Raw genomic sequence first — 21,362 nt, 5'->3', positions numbered from 1 at the left:
GTCTAATTAGAGAGCTGTAATCAGAAGACTTTGATTACAGAACTGTGAGAGGCAGCGTTGAATTAAGTGACATTGCCCCAAAGCTGGAGGGTTAATGGCACATAAAGGTTGCTGCAAGATTTAGTTTCTATCCACCCCTTTAATTTTATATATGTTTCTCCACCACCCTTGCTCACCCTGGCCTTTTCAAGTTACTCAAAACAAGAGAGGATCTCTACCTGGATTGTTCTCCCTGTCCCTCTCCTCCTCCCAGCATGATAGCTCCTCCTTCTCAGACTCTCTCTGACCCTTCTATTGAAACTAACTCCTTCCTTGTTTTCCCAATCATAGCAATCTATTCTTTATTCCTTTCAGAGCACTTTTCAAAAATCTATTTACTTGCCTGTTTTCTATCTCCTCTACTAGTCTGTAAGCTCCATGAAGGCAGAATCTTAAGATATTCATTAATTCCAATATCTAGCAAAGTGCCTGGCCTACAGTAGGTGACTCTCAGTAAGTAGTTGTGGGATTCATTTATATCTTGTATACATGTATAACTTGTAGAATTCAGGTATAGCATGTCAAGGTCATCAAAAACAAGGAAAGTCTGAAAAACTGCATAGTCAAGAGAAACCTAAGGAGATATGACAATTAAAGGAAATGTGGTATACTGGATGGGATTCTGGAACAGAAAAAGGATATCAGGCAAAAACTAAGGAAATCTGAATAAATATGGATTTAATTAGTAATAATGCACTAATATTGGGCTATTAATTGTAACAAATGTTCCTTTCTAATGTAAGATGTTAATAATAAGGGAAACTATGTACAAGGTGGGAGGATAAATATAACTCTCTATACCATGTGCTCAATTTTTCTACAAATCTAAGACTATTCTAAAAAATAAAATATATAATAAAAACAAATCTGGTCAATGAAAGACTATTATGTATACCAACAACATCAGGGCGCAAAGACCTTCATTAAAAGTCAAGATTGAGTTAAAATTAAATTTGAAATTTCTGTAATTAATTTTGCCACTTGAATATTAATCATTTAAACCATCTCAACTGAAGAAAATAACCAGATATTGGGCCATAAACAAACAGTGTAGGGAAAAATTAATATAAAGAAGCCAGATCTACTTAATCAAGGGGTTTTCATAAACACTGAAGTATAAATAAAGGTTTTGATCAGAGCTGATGAAGTCAGAAGAGGAATTGGGTTTTTGAGATCATTTTACCAACTTCCCAAAGGAAGAAGGGCTGCTGTCAATGATAGAATGCTTTGGGTAGAAAGAGGAGATATTGCTGTTTTGACCGTTAACAAAAAATTGCCCTAGCCTGTTTGGCTCAGCGGATAGAACACCAGCTTGTGGACCAAAGGGTCCCGAGTTCAATTCGGTCAAGGGCAGGTACCTTGGTTGTGGGCTCCTCCCCGGCCCAGGCCCTGGTCAGGGCTTGTGCAGAAGGCAACCAATTGATGTGTTTCTCTCACATTGATATTTTTCTGTCTTCCCCTCTCTTTTCCACTCTCCCTAAAAATCAATGGAAAAATATCCTTAGGTGAGGATTAACAAACAAACAAACAAACAAAAAATCAATACAATGCTCCTTGTTTGTATTCTTTGGGATGGCTGGGTAGTCACATAGTGGGGAGGAAGAAGCCTGGACAGCTAACACTAATTGTTTATGCTAACGGAAATGAAAAGTGGGGTGAGGAGAGTGAGTGGAGAACCCAGGTCATTTAAATGTTCCAATACCCAAATTTCATTTTAGCCCACTGTTCCAACTTATTTTCTTTCTTTTTTTTTCTCCCCCAAAAATATATTTTATTGGTTTTTTACAGGGAGGAAAGGAGAGGGATAGAGAGTTAGAAACATCGATGAGAGAGAAACATCGATCAGCTGCCTCCTGCACACCCCCCACTGGGGATGTGCCTGCAACCAAGGTACATGCCCTTGACTGGAATCGAACCCGGGACCCTTCAGTCCGCAGGCCGACACTCCATCCACTGAGCCAAACTGGTCAGGACCCAACTTATTTTCTACCATTTTTTCCCTTCAAAATAAGTGACAAAAAATACCCCAATAAAGTTAATGGTAAACTACTTTTTTTTTTTTTAATTAAATTTTTTTTCACCCCAGCCAGTTTTCTCAGTGGTTAGATCATCAGCCCACGGACTGAAGGGTACTGGGTTCAATTTTGATCAAAGGCACATATCTGGGCTGCAGCCTTGATCCCTAGCCCCAGTAGGGGTGCATGTGGGAGGCAACCAATTAATGGGTCTCTCTCACATTGATGTTTTTTTCTCTCTCTCTCTCTCCCTGCCTTCTTTCCTTCCACTCTTTCTAAAAAATCAATTGGAAAAATACCCTCAGGTGAGGATTAAAAAATAAAATAATTATTTTCAATTATAGTTGACATTCAATTTGGTGAACTTCTGCCTTAATTTCTGTGCCAAAGTTCTAATGAATAATACAATGGACCAATAAGTTAACCAAAAAAAGGGATGAAAAATAAATTTAGATATCTGCCACTATAGGTTCTTAATTATGGGAGGATTGATATTGATACCATAACTTCAATATTAAATATCATATATTTTCAATCATAAATCACTCATGGTCTGCGGTCAGACTGCCCAGCTAACATCCTGACTTTATTATTTACTAACTTTGTGACCTTTGACAAGCCACTTTGCTTTTTCTGTGTCTTCTGTTCCCCTTCTTTACAATGAAATAAATAATAGTACTTCCCTCAAAGTATATTGTGAAGATTACATGATTAACACCTATCTATTGTTTAAAACAATGCTAAGAACATAGTAAGCACTTAATAAACACCAGCAATGATCATTATTAGAAAAATGTGAGGAAACCAAATTAAGCTATCAAAAGGGGGAAAAACATACTAACATATAAGTTAGGATAGTGGTTAATGGAATTTAAAGGATATTTTCATGACCTTTTATTTTTATTATTTTTTTTACTGCCCTTGACCGGAATTGAACCCGGGACCCTTGAGTCCGCAGGCTGACGCTCTATCCACTGAGCCAAACCTGTCAGGGCTTTTCATGACCTTTTTAAAGCAGTGATTCTCAACCTGTGGGCCGCGACCCCTTTGGGGGTTGAATGACCCTTTCATAGGGGTCGCCTAAGACCATCGGAAAACACATATATAATTACATATTGTTTTTGTGATTAATCACTATGCTTTAATTATGTTCAATTTGTAACAATGAAAATACATCCTGCATATCAGATATTTACATTCGATTCATAACAGTAGCAAAATTACAGTTATGAAGTAGCAACGAAAATAATTTTATGGTTGGGGGTCACCACAACATGAGGAACTGTATTAAAGGGTCACGGCATTAGGAAGGTTGAGAACCACTGCAAAAACAATGAGTTCCAAAGGTGGTTCCTCTTTTTTAAAAAGAGAGAGAAGTATAGCTATTAGGTTCCTCAAACTTAAGATACAGCTATGGAGAAGTGGTGGTTCTACACCTTGGGAGAGGGTTAGAAATATAAAAAAAAGAGTATTCCCTTCTTTTCTTTCACGACCTAGGTGTAGTCATCAGGGATATGCCCCTTTAGAGGGACTTGACAACTAGATTTACCTAGTTGGACCCAAAAGGTCTACTAACCTAGAGAATACCTTATAAAAATCAACTGGGATATATGGGAAGACAGACAAACAAAGTCATGCTCTTCGAGTTTTTTCCCTTTTGGTTTGTTCTGTTTAGAAAGAAAGAAGGGGGAAGGGACAAAGAAAGAAAGAAGAAAAAATAAATATGAAAAGAGGAGACTCGGTAAATAATAGAGGGTCAGAGCAATATCTTAGGACGTAGTGACTGGTTCTGTTCTCAATGGACCAAGCAGAAGTAGTTCTCAATCATTTAATTGAAAACAGTTAAAACTAACAATCAAAATATTTTGTTTGAAATAATCCACACCAAAACATTTTTCATCATCAAAGTTTACATATTAAGAGTACCTCAGACCAGTTTTTGCTGTCCCGCCCTTAGCCCCTGGGCACCCATTTTATAAGGAATAAAATTTAAAAGCTGGGAGAAATCAGGAGAAAGGAGGCAGATGAGAAGCAAGGTACATGGACATTAATTCCCAATCTGACATTAGTTTATCATTGATAAAGTGCATGCACTGGATTTGGATGGGTTGGGAATTAATTCCATGGTGTCTTTTGAGTTTTTTTGTCCTCATTCCTAATAGTACTATCATACTTCTAACCTTTTAGAGAAAGAATTTGGGAAGGCAGAGATGTTTAATGCTATGCTTCTCATCATGAAATAGAAACAACTTTTTGAGCAACAAAAATCAACAAAAACCTCTCACTAAGAAGTGATTGTAAATGGTATGATAAAACCACAGCAGAAAGTGGCACACATCTCACAAAGCAGCACTCATCTCACAATCCACTCTATTTGGACTTTATATATAAAAGTCAGTTCTAACCATAGAGTCTTCTGCTTATTTATAGGACAAAATGCCACTGAGAACAGACTGGTTTTCTGAACACCAACATGCAAAAAGGAAAGCTTCAATTCTACTAAGCAGTTCACATTAAAGGGTTAAACTACTTACAAACCACACTCCTAGGTTCTGGTTTGCCTAACACAAAAAGCATGCACAATGGCACATATCACCCCCCTTTTCTTTTAGAAGACAGAGCTCCTATTACACTGGAGATACAGGTAGACTAAAAACAAAAACCAACAATAATAAAACATACACACACACACAACCATGCCTATTTACCTTGAATGGGATAAGAATAATGTGCTGGGCTTGGCTGGCTTGTGGTTAACCCTGTAGTGCAGGTAAGAACACTGTGTTGACTTGGAGGTGGAGTCTGAATTAAACCACTTTCAGGTTTCATACCTGGCCACAATGCACCTGAATCAGATAAATTGGACCAATTACAAACAATACATTGGGACTGGGGAGCCTGGTTATGCTTTTAAATATCAGCCAGTAGTTTAAAATCTAAATCTTAAAAGAAAATAAATTTGCTTGTAAGAGAAAATTACTGATTCTCCCACTTACAATGTACCACAAGCAAATATAATTTCAAAGAACTAGGGAGTGGGGCCATGGAAACAAATATCTTATCAAAACCCCAATAATTATATATAAATATTTTCATTTCAATGATTGGGGGGAATTTATCAGGGTTAAAAAAAAACAGGGGCTACTGACACCCAACCAGAGTATTTGATGTAGAGTGTGTGATGTCCATGTACAGCAATAAATCATTTATCTGCATTTTCAAAGTGGGAGACATTTCACATAAGTTTAAAATTCACTTACCCATTAAAAAAGCACCAAATTTTTCTAAAATGTATTAAATACTTCTCTGCCTTCTTAAGCTGGTTATTTTGTTACCTTTGTTTCTTCTGATTAAGAAAGACACATCTGCTTATTTTTATAAATTAAAAACATTACAGAAATATGTAACTTAGAAAAAACAGTCATATGTAATCCCATCATCCAGATTTAACCACTATTAAGTTTGCAGAAAAGTCACTCAGGTTTCTCCTATGTACTTACTAATCTTTTTTCTTCTTTTTAATAAAAATTTAAAAGATGTTATTCATACTGTTCATAATTTGCTTTTCCACATACCTTTAAGAGACATCGTTCCATGTCAGAACATATAAATCTATCTCATACTAATAAACATCATAGCTATTCATTTTTATCACAATGCTCCTGAGTGACAATCTTTCTAATATATTTATCCTAGAGGACCGGTGCACGAAATTTGTGCAATGGGAGAGGGGGAGTGGAGTTCTCAGCCCAGCCTGTGCCCTCTCACAGTCTGGGAGCCCCCAGGGGATGACCGACTTCCATGGAGGTGGGAGAGGCTCCTGCCACCGCTGCTGTGCTCGCCAGCCATGAGCCCGGCTTCTGGCTGAGTGGCACTCTCCCTGTGGGAGCGCACTGACCACCAGGGGGCAGCTCCTGCATTGAGCGGGACTGGGCTGAAACCAGCTCTCCAACATCCCCCGAGGGGTCCTGGATTGCAAGAGGGTGTAGGCCAGGCTGAGGGACCCCACTGGTGCATGATTGGGGCTAGGGAGGGATGCGGGAGGTTGGCCAGCGGGGGAGGGACTGTGGTAGGGCTCCAGGGCGTGTCCAGCCTGTCTCTCTCAGTCCCGATCGGCTGGACCCCAGCAGCAAGCTAACCTACTGGTCGGAGTGTCTGCTCCCTGGTGGTCAGTGCACGTTATAGCAAGCGGTTGAGCAGCCTTAGCATATAATTAGCATATTACGCTTTGATTGGTTGAACGGCCGACTGGAACACCAGAAACTTAGCATATCAGGCTTTTATTATATAGGAGGATCTCTTCCTGCCTTCTTGGCAGGGAGGAAATAGTGAACATTCCTTTAGATTTTTATCAGAGTTATTTCTACAAAGTTATATATATATATATTACAGAAACAGGTTATTGTGATATGTGAAGACATTTGCTTACTACTAAATAGAACTCAATTATGGTTCTATGATTTTTAGATACTTGTATCACTTTGTTTTTTCTCTGTGACCTTTCACTTCTTCAGAATCTCTTATCTCTGATTGTATCTATCTCCTTTTCATTTGTAGTAACCTAGGAAACCATAAACAGGGCTTTGCTTCTTACATGAGAGCCCAAGGATGTCCTTTATGAGTGAGTTGTTTTTGTGATAATTTTGGCTATGCAAAAGTCTATTTATAAAAAAACTTATTGTCTGGTTATTCACTGTGTTCTGAATAGCTACAGTTGCTGGATCAGTGTAGTTGAAGCTGAGAATTTGGTTTAAGAAGGTTCATCAATCAAATACATTCCAGGTAAGAAGTCAATACCAAAATCAGCCACAGTTTCAAATTCAATATTAACTCATTTCATTTACTCCTAATCTGATAAAGAATTTATAGAAATATAGTAAGAACCTCTGCTTCACCAGGGCACTGAGATATTTTAGTGCAACTCGGATCTGTAAAATTTGTTGAAAAGTAAATATAAGGATAGTACGGGGAGATGTAAAAATCTTAAAAGGTTGATGGACATGGTAATTGCCTTGAAGCATTAAAAAAACAAAAAGCCATATTATTTTCTTTCCTATTAAACACATGAAATGACTTATTTGAGGAAATAAAAGAATATCAACATCTCTAGCATGAATTAGGAGAACTGCCCCCGCAGTCTCCAGTTCAAGATCATTAAAAAAATCTTGTCCAGGTTAGCCACAGCTAAAGTTCTTGCTATATCTAATTTTCAATAAAAAAAATTTGAGAATATTATTTTAAAAACATTTATTATATGAAATTTGGATATTAGTACCATGATTCACAATTTCTAGTAAACAAATTGCTATTTCAATGTCATAATAACTTTCAGATTTATTGTAATCAATGTTTTTTTCTAAACGGGTTCTGAACCAAAGGTGTTGGATTTGTGAACATGTTTATAATTATACTGTACTAAAATCCTACCTTATTAGTAAAAATAACATTAACTGAGAATCTTTTGCTAGCCTCATTATTTCATTTTTTTTTTAAAGTTTTAAAATGTAAAATGCCTATAAACTGGTTCTTTTTATAAGGTTAAAAATTAGGGCAAAATGTCCAAGATAAAGGAATAGTTAGTTTCTAATGTATTTGACCAGAAACACGAAGTACTTAATACATAATTATTTTATGAAGACAAGAGTAATAAAAGACAATATGGATACTGCCACCAGCATTACTGTAACCCTGTGTTTAAGCATATAAGCATCTTCCTCCAAAAGCACCCTTCCAAGAATTCTAAGTAATAGTAGTATGATTTGATCATAGAGCATTACTGCCCATAGCAAATGATGAAACAAAATCTTCGTTTCCTGACCACTAGTCCACAGTTGTATGCCTACAACTACAAAGCTTCTCAAGTCATTTTAAGCACAAAAAGCCTGATGTGGAGCAACAGCCGGGTCTAACAATGGGAAAGGAAGTCTTTCTCTGAGTGCCATCCTCCTGCTGCCCCACACTGGGGTCTTATCATAAACTTTACCCAAGTCTCTGAGCACAAATATGTGTCACTATGGGTTAGTCAATAACCAAACTAACCTGAGCAGTTCAGTTTATAGTAACACCCAAATGTAAGATTTTAGTATACTGGCTGAAACTGACAGGCATGTAGGCATGGATTACAAACTCAGAAATAAGAGCATTTCTGTTTCTCTCTTCTTGTGAAGTTACCAACAAGGACTATCATGAAACATAACCCTCAATTTTTTTTCTAGTAGTTATTACAAGCCAAGGAATGCCTAAAAGTAAGAAGGCGGTCACTATCATAAAGATTAGCCAAATGGGCCAGGAAAAGTAGCAATGTAGAAACCAGAAGCAGGCAACATGAATACATCCATAATCTGTGGCGGTCTGTTGAAAGATTTTCTAATTCCCAGCTAGTTTCAGTAGAGGCTACAGAGATAGAATTTTATTAACATATTGCATATTTTAAAATAATACAATAGTCTCTCATTTTTTTTTCATACCAGTTCAAGGAAAGCAGGGAATAGGTAATAAACAACCCTAATATATCTATCAATTTACATACACAGAAAAAAATCAGTACAGATATCAAGTGTACAAAGAATCTCAAACTGTCTTCTCGTAAATCATTCTAATTTATAGTTCATGTCCAAGATGCCTATAACCAAAGAACAAAATTTTCTATGCATATAAGGTTGTATAAAATTGGGGATTTCCCCAAATATAAGACATATTCAGATTGCCTGGCTTTAGCAAACCAGTCACCTCAAAATACATTTATTATGCTTACTTAACCAAGGTACCATGTTTAATATAAAGTAAAATCAATAGTAATGTCTCAAAGATTTTCCACAAATACTTAAAGAATCTAGGTTTTACAGTCAAGACTTAGTTCCTTGGAAATTTGGTGGCTAACTTTGATAGATAAACAAATGAGTACTGAAAAATCATGATTTTATATTACATGCATCAAATATGCTGTTGGGAAGTTGCAAACCCAACTTCTATTACACCTGTAATTGAGTAGATGCTCTACAAAGAACAACTCATCTCTCCGCTTTCTGATCAGCCATGCTTGCTTTTTGGGAAAAGATCAGTTACGGGGGGATAAAAATCAATTTTCTTAGAAACTGCTTATAATAAGATGCCTTACCAAAAGGAGGTAGTCCATACGTTTGGGTTGCCTGAGGGTAGACAGCATACGGTTGAGACTGCTGTAGTGTCTGGTACTGAGTCTGCCCAGGATAAGCAGTTTCCGAAACAGGAACTGAGAGGATATGTGCATACGGTCTAGGAAAGTTCAAGAAAACAAAAACTTGCATGTGTGATTTATTTTAGTAATGAAAAATAGGAGAAATAGCTAATATCACTAAATGCCAAGAATCAGTAATGAGGAGACTAACCTTCCACAAAATGTCTCTGACTGTGGTCAAAAAGTAGAGCTAATATTTCCTTTCCAGGTTCTACAACCTACCTATCTAAGAAACAATTTTATGAAAAATTTATAATTTTCAAATATCCTCCAATTAAAAAAACATATATATATATATATTTTTTAAATATATTTTATTGATTTTTCACAGAGAGGAAGAGAGAGAGATAGAGAGTTAGAAACATCGATGAGAGAGAAACATCGACCAGCTGCCTCTTGCACATCTCCCACTGGGGATGTGCCCGCAACCAAGGTACATGCCCTTGACCGGAATCGAACCCGGGACCTTTCAGTCCGCAGGCCGACGCTCTATCCACTGAGCCAAACCGGTTTTGGCAAAAAAACCATATATTTTTTAAAAGGATGGATTAAACTTGTTTATGCCCTTATGTCTACATACAGAACAAAACTAAACTAATAGAAAATTGGATAGAACAGGCTTCACAACTGGCTCTCATTCTTCACCCAGCCTTCTGGGTCAAACTAATGCTCTTTTAAAAATTATTTTAAAAATATTTTTATTGATTTCAGAGAGGAAGGGAGAGGGTGAGAGAGACAGAAACATCAATGATGAGAGAGAATCATTGATTAGCTGCCTCCTGCACGCCCCCTACTAGGGATTGATCCTGCAACCCGGGCATGTGCCCTTGACTGAAATTGAACCCAGGACCCGTCAGTCCACAGGTCAACATTCTATCCACTGAGTCAAACTGGCTAGGGCCAAACTAAAGTTCTAAGAGGAAAAGTGGGGCTTAGAAAAGAGGGTGAGGCTGGTAGAGAAAAGGCAAGGGAATAGAAATGGGCTCCAATATTGTCAGATCAAGCCCATAAAACAGGAGCCAGATAATAAAAATATGGGAAGTCCCAGATAGGACTTGGAATTCTCCCACTGATATTTAAGCCAGAGTATACTGCTACTAAATGGTACCAACCACATCAGGTTTAACTAGGGATTTGAATTCAGCAGTGAAACTTCCGGTAATATATACTAGCTAGATGACCTCACATTACTTTTTCATCTGTTTTTTATTTTTATTTTTTTTATTCCTCACCCGAGGATATTTTTCCATTGATTTTTAGAGAGAGTGGAAGAGAGAGGGAAAGACACAGAGATATATTGATGTGAGAGAAACACATCAACTGGTTGCCTCCTGCACAAGCCCCGACCAGGGCCTGGTCCAGGGAGGAGCCTGCAACCGAGGAACATGCCCTTTACCAGAATTGAACCTGGGGCCCTTCGAGCCACAGGCCGACGCTCTGTCCACTGAGCCAAACTGGTTAGGGCTGACCTCACGTTTCATTCATGCAATAAGATGATCCCACATTTTATGCACTGAACTTTTAGATAACAGTTATATTATATGGTGAGTTATGCTGCACTTACAAGAAAAAGTGTTTCATGTACCATGTGAGTAATAATGATAAAATACTGGAGGGAAGCGTTGTTTCAGAAGGCAAAAAGATTCTTTTCAGGTTTGGAGGAGAAGAAAATGAAGGAAGGCTATAAAGAAGTGGTATGTGAACTGAGCATATATAGAATGTGCAGGAGAGGGAAAGAAGTGTGTTCTAGGGAAACAGAAAAACTCTGGAAGAGGTACACAGGAAGGAAAGCAAGGGCTTCAGCCTGCAGGAAGCATAGATTATATTAAGGGAGGTATATAAAGGGAAGGGAAGTAGTGAGAGAGAGAAAAAGACAGATAGCCAAGACCTTGAATACCAGGCTAAAAGAGTTCAGACAAACCTGAAAGAAGTGGGAGTCACTGAAATTGTTGAGCAGAGTGACAAGATCAGAGTTGCTCCTTAATAAAGATTAGTTTGGCATTGCTCTGTAAATGGATTAGAAGAGAGAAAAATGAAATAGAGGTCCAGTTAAAAAAGTTATACAGGAGCTCTGAATTAAGATAGAAGGCATATGCCAGGCCTGTGTTGCTCAGTGGTTGAACATCAACCCTGAACCACGAGGTCACCAGTTTGATTCCCGGTCAGGGCACATGGCTGGGTTTCCGGGCTCGGTCGCCAGTTGGGGGCATGCAAGAGGCAGCCAATCAATGACTCTCATCGATATTTTTATCTCTCTATCCCTCTCCCTTCCTCTCTCTCAAAATCAATAAAAACATTTTTTAAAAAAAGAGATAGAGGCATAGCTAATAAGGTATACTGAATATAGTAGGTATACCAATCGTTTTTGAATAAGTAAATGAATTTGAAATATGCAACATATTCTCATCTCAGTGGATTCTAAGAGGCTGAATTTGAAAATTTCTATTCTTCTTAGCCAGATCTGAGACCAAAAAATAATTCAGGTTGTAGCTATTAATCAGATTGCATGGGGAATTATTTAAAATCTTAGTGATTTATCTCCAGATATACTCTATTTAATATAGTGTCTTTACAGCTCAAAGTATTTTGTTAACTCCATAATATCTCAGAGAACAGGTTTAGTTATTTCACAGAAGAAAACCACATGAAAATGACTGGCCCAAGTATGCTATTAGTGTTAATACCAGATTAGAATTTGGAAAACTCATTGAGTTAACTTTTTAATTAGTGTTAACTTTTTAAGTGGTGCAAAATCAAGGTACAGAGGGGCACAAAAAGGAGGGAAATGCCAGTTTTCTTTTTACAACAGTCCCACAGGCATCATTGATCTGCTACAAATTTCTATGAATCCTGCATTATGTAAGCACATAGGAATATATCCTCATTTAATAAGCACAGTTGTATGTATTTATGTATACACTAGAGCAGGGGTCCTCAAACTTTTTAAACAGGGGGCCAGTTCACTGTCCCTCAGACCGTTGGAGGGCTGGACTATAGTTTAAAAAAAAACTATGAACAAATTCCTATGCACACTGCACATACCTTATTTTGAAGTAAAAAAACAAAACGGGAACAAATACAATAATTTGTATTTGCATGTGGCCTGCAGGCCATAGTTTGAGGACCCCTGCACTAGAGGCCTGTTGCACGAAAAGATTCGTGCAATTGGCTTTCCCTTCCCCTGGCTGCCAGCACTGGTTTTCCTCCAGCATCCGGGACCCAGGCCTTCGCTCCGGCCGAAGCCGCCTTCAAGCCTTCGCTGCTCTGGCCGGAGCCGCCTTCAAGCATTCACTACCCCACCTGGCTGCCCCAGGTCGGGTTGCACACGGGACGCCCGCTGCCCCGGGTCGCAGATAGCAGGCCCAGATGGCGGCAGGGCAGGCAGGATGGCCCTGTCCCACCCTGCTTGCAGTATGCAAATTAGCCACCACCTTTGTTGGCAGTTAATTTGCATATTGTGCTGGTTAGCCTATGTGAGGCATAGCGAAGGTACGGTCAATTACCATGTTTGTCTATTATTAGATAGGATAGGCTCACTATCAATGCACAACTGGCAGCTTGGCATACACAATGTTCTGCACCTAATTAGTCAGGAGATGATTAACTTGGTGGATTTTAAATGCTGATCTTAACCCCTCACAGGTTGCTTTATAGTGACTTCAATCCACTAAACCTGTCTAACTTCAAGTCCACTTCTACTCTGAGGATAGTCCTAAGACAAGAAACTGAACATAAATAGGTTGAGAAGTCCCAGTATGAGGCTGGCTTGAGCTATTTTTATTGATCTGTCTATCAAGGTAAAGGAAACAGAAAATGATCAGAGGTTAATCAGTAATATGCTTTGATCACTAACAGTATTTTTCATTTTCAGTGCCTATTTATTTAGAGCGGGAGTGGGGAATCTTTTTTATGCCAACAGCTATTTGGATATTTATATCATCATTCACAGGCCATACAAAAATATCACCTTAAAAATTAGCCTGCTAGCCCTAGCCAGTTTGGCTCAGTGGATAGAGCGTCAACCTACGGACTGACGGGTTCCAGGTTCAATTCTGGCCAAGGGCACATGCGTGGGTTGTGGGCTCGATCCCCAGTGGGGGGCGTGTAGGAGGCAGCCGGTCAATGATTCTCTCTCATCATTGATGTTTCTATTTCTCACTCTCCCTCTCTGAAATCAATAAAAATATATTTTTTTAAAAATTAGCCTGCTTTATTTAGTCAAACATATAATTAACTCACCCCTGCCTTGGCAGGGTCAGACCAAATGATTTCGAAGACCTTATACAGCCTTCAGGCCAGATGTTCCCCACCCCTGATTTAGAGTGAGCTCCTGAGTAACAGTGATCTATTCCAGGCAACCATCTACTTTTTAAAAGGATATTATAGCCCTGGCTGGTGTGGCTAAGTTGGTTGGAGCATCATCCCATACATCAAAAGGTGGCAGGTTTGATTCCTGGTTAGGGCACATACCAGGGTTGCAGGTTCAATCCTCAGTTGGGGCGCATATGGGAGGCAGCTGATTAATCTTTCTCTCCACTGTCCCCCCTCCCCCCAAAATCTATAAAAAGCATAACCTCGGGTAAGGAATGAATGAATGAATGAATGAAAAGATATTACACAGACTCCATATTTGGAGGGAATAAAAAAATTGGAGTAAGGCCCTAGCTGGTTTGGCTCAATGGATAGAGTGTCAGCCTTCCAACTAAAGGGTCCTGGGTTCAACTGCAGTTAAGGCCACACACCTTGGTTGCAGGTTCAATTCCCAGCCCTAGTCAGGGAAAGTGCAGGAGGCAACCAATCAATGACACATCAATGGTTCTCTCTCTCTGTCTCTCCCTCTCCCTTCCACTCTCTCCAAAAAAAAAATCAATGGAAAAATATCCTCGAATTAACAAGAACAACAACAAACTGGAGTAAGGATTGAGAATGAGAGAGGTGAAAATAAATTAAATGTCAACTTACCGAGTTAAATATCAAGTTAAATTTTGCAATTAACCTAGAGAAAAAGCATACATATTTTTAAATAATTATATTCAACTTACTTTGCAGAATACATTTGTGAGGTATAATCATTGGATGAGCGAGGGATGTAATCGGTACATGTCATTACTGAAAGAAAGACCAGGTAAAAAGTTAGAACACTTCAAAATGAGATGGGAAAATTATATCTCACTGTATAGTGTTTCAAACTAAATTACAGAATACAGATTGGACATCAGAAATTTAGAAAGACTAGTAGCAAATACCTCACTCTTCTAATAACAGATTTAGAGACTCTTAGACAATAAAAGAAGCTAGAATGTGAGAGGTATGGAAAAGAGTTGAAGGTTAATACCAATTGATCTGTACCTTCACCCTTCCTGATTTAAAACCACAGATGGAGCACCCTAAGCTCTTAGCTGTGCCTACAGGCAAACTTAAAAAGTAAGATTCATATCTAGAAAACCACATTATACTTCTTCAGCTTATTCATTCTCTGGGTGCTGATTCTCTATTTTGGCCATATGACTGACTTGCAGGAAGACAGATTTAGGGGGAAATACCCAATTTTATTAGAAAATTGTTGCTATCACTATGTATAGTCAGCAGCAGGGAAGATGCAAATATGCTTCTATATTACTATTTTTTCAGCTTTGTGGTTTTAAGGTTTTAACTTTGGAAAATCAGAGACAGGCCTGAGGAACTCATGTGATGCTCTGATAACCTAGCAAGTAAACACACTTTCATAGCTAGAGTCCTCTTAATCCTCATGACTTTATCTAGAAGAGCTGCTGTGAAGGCTTGGCCCTCATGATTTCATCTTGGATAAATGCTATAAATATTCAACTCAAGTTGACAGATAGCAAAATCCTATTCATTAGGCACTACTTCAGCCCATGTTGTAGACTGAAACATCATAGAGCTTGTACCAGGCTCCTGAACTGTTCAAGAACTTCTTTCAACATCTATAAATGAGGTTGCTTTACTATAAATAGGGACTAAGAGTGAAGCAACTACATTTATGTCAAGCTGGGATCCCTGAGTGCCTGAACCAAAAAGGGAACTTTGGTCAAGAGCAGATGAGGAAAATGTTCATGCCCAATAGTAAAGACAAGTCAACATCTGTGACTTTATCATAGTAGATCTTGTCCATTGCCACTGTTCAAGGTCTTTAACAATAATGACTAGAAACTTGTAGATCATATTCATTCGTAATCATTTTGACAGAAATCTCAATTAGATCTAAAGTTCTTATTATCTATCATAAAGAATGTAGGTTCATTTGAATTCTACATGATAGTTCCTTCTGTGCTGGCAAATACTTTCAAAAACACAAACATTTCTCTTCCTTTGATTTAACCCTTTGAGTGCCAACCAATATCCTAGGAACTATGCTAAAATTGCCAAGGCATTTTTGCTGATTTTACAGCAGTTTAGGAAAAAAATTATGAATCCCAAGTAAATGAAGTTACATATTCAATATCTTCCACAAAATCGTCATCTTCACAGCAAGAATTGACATATTTAGCAATATTATCATCACTAATAAAAGCAGACTTAGAACTGGACACTGCAGGAGAAGCGCGATAGCGCTCCCGGCACTCTAGGGGTTAAGTTAATTCTAGAAGAGACTGACAAAATATCCTAGGACAGTGGTTGGCAAACTGCAGCCCCTTGAGTGTGGCTCTTCCACAAAATACCACGTGCGGGAGCGCATATACAGTGCGATTAAAACTTCGTGGCCACACTGAAGGGGCCAAAGAGCCGCATGTGGCTCACGAGCCGTGGTTTGCCGACCACAGTCCTAGGAGATTTAGGCCAATTTTTATTTTTCTAGAGAAAGAATAAGCCTTGATCTTCGCAGTATTTGGGAACTATAAAAGGATTATAAAGAGCCAAGGCATACCCTGTTATTATAGTAGAGGAACAACAATGGAGACAAGTTAAAACCTTGAAGTATATTCTGAAGGTAAAACTAGCAGAACATTCTGATGGATTAGTATGTAAGGAATGAAGAAAACGGAAAAGGAGACAATTTCTAGGTTTTTCAGCTTGAGCAACTGGAGGGATAATGAAACCATTTCCCAAGATGGAAAAACCTGGGAAAAGAACAGATTTGATGGAGGCTAAGGGAATAAAAAGCTTCCACACATTTTAAGTATGGCTTCCCTTTTAGAGCAAAGTGGAGATGTCAAACAGGTAGTTGAATACACAAATGAAATCAGGGGAGAAGTTAGACTGGAAATATACTAATGCATGAGAGAATGCGGAAAGAGAAAAGACTAGAAACAAATCCCGGGGGCCCACCAACATTCAGAGTTCAGACAGAGAACAAAGGGTCAGCAAAGGAGAAAGGTGGGAGAATAGTAGTGAGAAGCAGGATATGAACAGAAAATGTCCACCAGAACTAGTACTTGCTGTTACTGAAAGTCACTGATGGCCTTGACAAGAGCAATTTCATAGGAAGAGTGGTAATAGAAACTAAATTTGAGAGGGTTGAAGAGTGAATGGGAGGTGAGAAACCAAAGGAGGGCAATTCTTTTCAGAGGTTCCAATGAGTCAAGGAACAAAGAGATCTACAACTCGCGGGGGATATAAACACACACACAAACACACACGGGAAGGAAAGCCTTCTGGACATCCAGGACAAACAAGGCAATCAGTGGAGACCAAGTATAAAAGAACAGCATCACCTGGTTTATAGGAATGCCACTTATGTCATGCAGAGAATTTGGTACTTACTTTCCTCTGACATGGTAAGGTTTGAAGCAAGGCTTGAAGTTTCAGGTTTCTGATCACTGACTTCGGGGTTGCTTACTTGACTGGGAGAACCAAAATGAATACATTAGCCTCTGACTAACATATTCCATTGCTAAAAGTTATTAAATCAAACCCATTTCTTCTGAGGCTATACAAGAAAGAGGCAAAGTAAGTCATCTTCATGATATCCTTATTCTAGGTTTTTAGCAGCTACCTGAAGAGCAATGGCCAGGGTTAGTACCCACAGCATTCTACAGTTCTTTCTCATATCTGTAGACCCCTTCAGTTTTTATATCACTCAAAAATTCCAGCTAAGTCACAAGCAAGTCAGATTTTCTCTGAAGACAATGTGGTAAAAGAAAAACTCCACAACACCTAAAAATGCTTTCAGACAATGGTTCTCATAATAACTTGAGACATTTTTTCAAGTTATACATGCTTGCTTCCAAGAAGGTGTTCTGAACCTTAAAATGGCGCATTCCATGGTATTCCTCTTCTCCCCCAATTAAAAAAAAGAGACAATTTTTAATTTGTTATTATACCCAAGACTGAGCAACATCTTTTTCTTTTTCTTGTTTAACTTATAAAGAAAATTAAGAGAAATTACGAAAGGTAAATCGTATAAACTGGGAGGACAAGTCATTATGTTAGACCCTTTAGTTTTGGGAAGATTCTCACTGGAATTCTGAAACGGAGATTATACTAACTTTCATTACAATGTCCTTCCTCTTCCTTCTGAGTGGACTTTCCACTCTCCAATATTCCCTCAACTACCCGTACAGCATAATCCTTAGGAGTACAGATTCTCAAGACAGACTGCTTGAGTTCATATTCCATTCTGCCAAAGCTAGCTTTATGACTTTAGGCAAGTCACTGAACTTCTTTAGTGCCCTGGTTCTTCAACTATCAATGAATAGTAGTAATAGAACCTACCTCATAGAGTTGTTATAGAGATTAATGAGTTAACATACAGAAGTACTTAGAGCCCTAACCGGTTTGGCTCAGTGGATAGAGCGTCGGCCTACAGACTGAAGGGTCCCAGGTTCGATTCCGGTCAAGGGTATGTACCTTGGTTGCGGACACATCCCCAGTAGGGGGTGTGCAGGAGGCAGCTGATCGATGTTTCTCTTTCATCGATGTTTCTAACTCTCTATCCCTCTCCCTTCCTCTCTGTAAAAAATCAATAAAATATATATATTTTTAAAAGTACGTAGTGCAGAGACTAGAACAGAGTAAATACAATATAACTATAGCTAGTATTACTTATATTATAACTTCTCCCCAGTCCAGGCATCTTTCCCACATTCATGTTCCTAGAAAATCTACTTTGTGGCTGGATTGGTCTGACAGCAACTGTGTAGGATGTGAAGGTGCCAGAGGTGTCGAGAGTTAGCCTCTCACCTCCTTGCTTATAATGTTATGTCATATATATTATATTCAAAAATTCTGGGACCAAAATCTCAGGGTAACTATGGTGGGCCTGGGGGTTCAGGCTGAGCAGGAGCCGTTCTTAGATGACTGCACACCCGGAAGCAGAGAATGGGATATTATAGAAACAGAGATGCCTTATGAGAGCCGATGGAGGTCTATGAGGATTCTGTATCTTACTATGTTTCTCAGCAGTGTAAGATTTTCTATTGTGATAATGTCAATATGGTCCTATCTCCAAAAGAATGACCAGGCAGCTGATACAATTTTTTGGGCTGGGTTATTGCTTCATTTAGTCTTGGCCAAATGGTAGCTTCACCTGTATTTGGATTGTGATCTAATTATAGACCAAGAAATGAACCTCTCATTGTCTCCATCTTCATTTCGGTGGCAGCCAACTGCCTCTATGGATATATGCATGTCCCAGCTTCTCATAATAAATACTACTTGTTAGCTGCTCGTGGACTGGTGGGATTCGGAGCAGGAAATGTGGCAGTTATTAGATCATATATTGCTGGTGCTACTTCCCTTCAGGAAAGAACAAGTTCCATGGCAAACACAAGTCTAATGTCAAGCATTAGGTTTTATTCTAGGTCCAGTTTTTCAGTCCTGTTTTGCACTCATTGGAGAAAAGGGCGTGACATGGGAGACTATACAGCTTCAGATAAACATGTATACAGCACCAGTTTTACTTGGCACCTTCCTCAGAGTTTTAAATATTATTCTGACCCTTATTATATTAAGAGAGCATCATGTGGATGACTCAGGACGACAGTGTAAAAGTATTAATTTTGAAGAAGCAAGTACAGATGAAATTCAGGTTCCCCAGGGAAGTATTGATCAAGTGGCTGTTGTGACTACCAATGTCCTGTTTTTCGTGGTCCTATTTATCTTAGCCCTTTTTGAAACCATCCTTACTCTATTAACAATGGATATGTATCCCTGGACTAGAGAACAATCTGTATTATATGATGGAATAATACTTGCTGCTCTTGGAATTGAGGCCGTTATTATTTTCATGGGGATTAAATCACTTGCTAAAAAGATTGGCGAGCGTGCTATTCTGCTGGGAGGACTCGTTATCATATGGGTTGGCTTCTTTATCTTGTTACCTTGGGGAGATCAATTTCCCAAGATACAGTGGGAAGATTTACATAATCATTCAATTTCTAATACCACATTTGGGGAAATTATTATTATTCTTTGGCGGTCTCCAAGAGAAGATCAGAGTGAAGGACCAACCGGTTGCCCAACTGAACAAGCCTGGTGCCTCTACCCCCCATTATCCATCTGGCCCAGTTCCTCATATCAGCTGTGTTAACTGGAATAGGCTATCCATCCTGCAATGTTATGTCATATACATTATATTCAAAACTTCTGGGACCAAAACCTCAGGGTGTGCACATGGGCTGGTTAACAGCTTCTGGAAATGCAGCACGTATTCTTGGACCCGTGTTCATCAGCCAAGTGTATACTTCCTGGGCCCACGATGGGCATTCAGCCTTGTTGTGGAATAGCTGTGCTCACCATCATACTCCTGGGAGTGGTTTACAGGAGACTCACTGCTTTTTCTGTAAGGCATGGAAGGATTCAAGAGTAACCTAGCTAACTAACACTGGGATGCACAGTACTTGCTGTGTGAACTTCCTTTACTAAGGCTCTGCTAGACATTTGCTATGAGTCAGTATCCAAAAGTAAGGCTTCAGGTATTGTATATTGTGAAAAGCAAGAGAATATATTGAATAACATGGAATTCTATGAGTAACTGTGTATAGTAAGATAATATAAAAAACATTCTGGACCTTAATTTCTTTATCTCAAAAAAGAAATATTCCTCACTCAACACCTTTTGGGTGTTACATGAATTCATGAGTGAATGAGCAATGGTCTATAAATGGGAAACTATTTTTTTTCAAACTACAGAGGTATCACTTAAAACAACGAGAGACTATCTATGCAGTGAAATCACAGTAAAGTTCTGTAAGAATTACCTATAACAGAATGAAATTATAGGAATTGTTTACCTAAATCGTAGGTATCTTGACCAAATCAAAGATATCTACTTTTTATTTATTTAAAAGGCATTTTCTATTATTATCAAGTTCCCTTATGAAATAAATACCCTTACTCTTAAATTTTCCACTTACTATGCCTCCCATTCTACCATACCTTCTTTAATTTATTTTTAATACACCTTCTGTCTTATCTCACTAAATAACCCTAAATTAATAGAGGAGTACGGATAATGCTAATATTTAAGCAATAAAGCGGATTAAAAGACCAAGATGGATTTTACTACCTTTAGTAGAGTTAACTACTTTTTATTTCAAGTGCTAGTAACTTACTTTAGAGATATAAACCAGGTATGTGTTACTGTATACATATACTGTTTATTATAATTACTGGCATTTTCAACTCCCTTAATTCTGGAGGAAAACTATCACTTTATTTACTTTTCCCACCACTTATTAGTGGCAAGGCAGACACAACAGTTTTCAGTCTATGTCTGCATAGCTATTCAGATCTGCAGAATTTTACATTTGGAGGAGCCATGACAGCCCCAATCTAGTCAGGCTAATATTTGAGGCAAATGGCTTTAAACTAACACAGTTTACTAAGTTTACTTGAATATTCGGTCTCTATGTATACATTTCTACCTCTACCTAAGTTGAATGCTCATAAAAGGAACTAGTACAGAAATATGTATATGGATAATCAGTATTACCAAAAAAAAGTAAAGATATTTTGAAATACTTTTCCAAATGTTCTTTTTTTTAATATATTTTATTGATTTTTTACAGAAAGGAAGGGAGAGAGATAGAGAGTCAGAAACATCGATGAGAGAGAAACATCGATCAGCTGCCTCCTGCACATCTCCTACTGGGGATGTGCCAGCAACCCAGGTACATGCCCTTGACTGGAAT

At 38.4% G+C, this 21,362-nt stretch overlaps 1 protein-coding gene and 1 pseudogene across 2 annotated transcripts in view; one reads left to right on the top strand and one right to left on the bottom strand.

Moving 5' to 3' along the window:
- Window positions 1–21,362, bottom strand: part of EYA3 (EYA transcriptional coactivator and phosphatase 3) — a 96,053-nt gene that overhangs the window by 30,862 nt on the left and 43,829 nt on the right. The window contains exons 4-7 of the mRNA XM_081087894.1: window positions 16,993–17,072; window positions 14,313–14,379; window positions 9,172–9,308; window positions 4,763–4,900 (exon numbers count right to left, since the gene is read on the bottom strand). Coding sequence (XP_080944020.1) covers window positions 4,763–4,900; window positions 9,172–9,308; window positions 14,313–14,379; window positions 16,993–17,072 — 422 coding nt within the window. The remainder of the gene's footprint in view (window positions 1–4,762; window positions 4,901–9,171; window positions 9,309–14,312; window positions 14,380–16,992; window positions 17,073–21,362) is intronic.
- On the top strand, window positions 18,482–20,038 carry LOC308517167 (major facilitator superfamily domain-containing protein 8-like; annotated as a pseudogene). Its single transcript has one exon. The product of its transcript is annotated as a major facilitator superfamily domain-containing protein 8-like (transcript).

Source organism: Myotis nattereri (genome assembly GCF_964212035.1).
Source record: "Myotis nattereri genome assembly, chromosome: 3".
NCBI classification, from domain to species: domain Eukaryota; kingdom Metazoa; phylum Chordata; class Mammalia; order Chiroptera; family Vespertilionidae; genus Myotis; species Myotis nattereri.
Note: the sequence above shows the minus strand (reverse complement) of the source record. Positions and strands in the feature narration are given on the sequence as shown.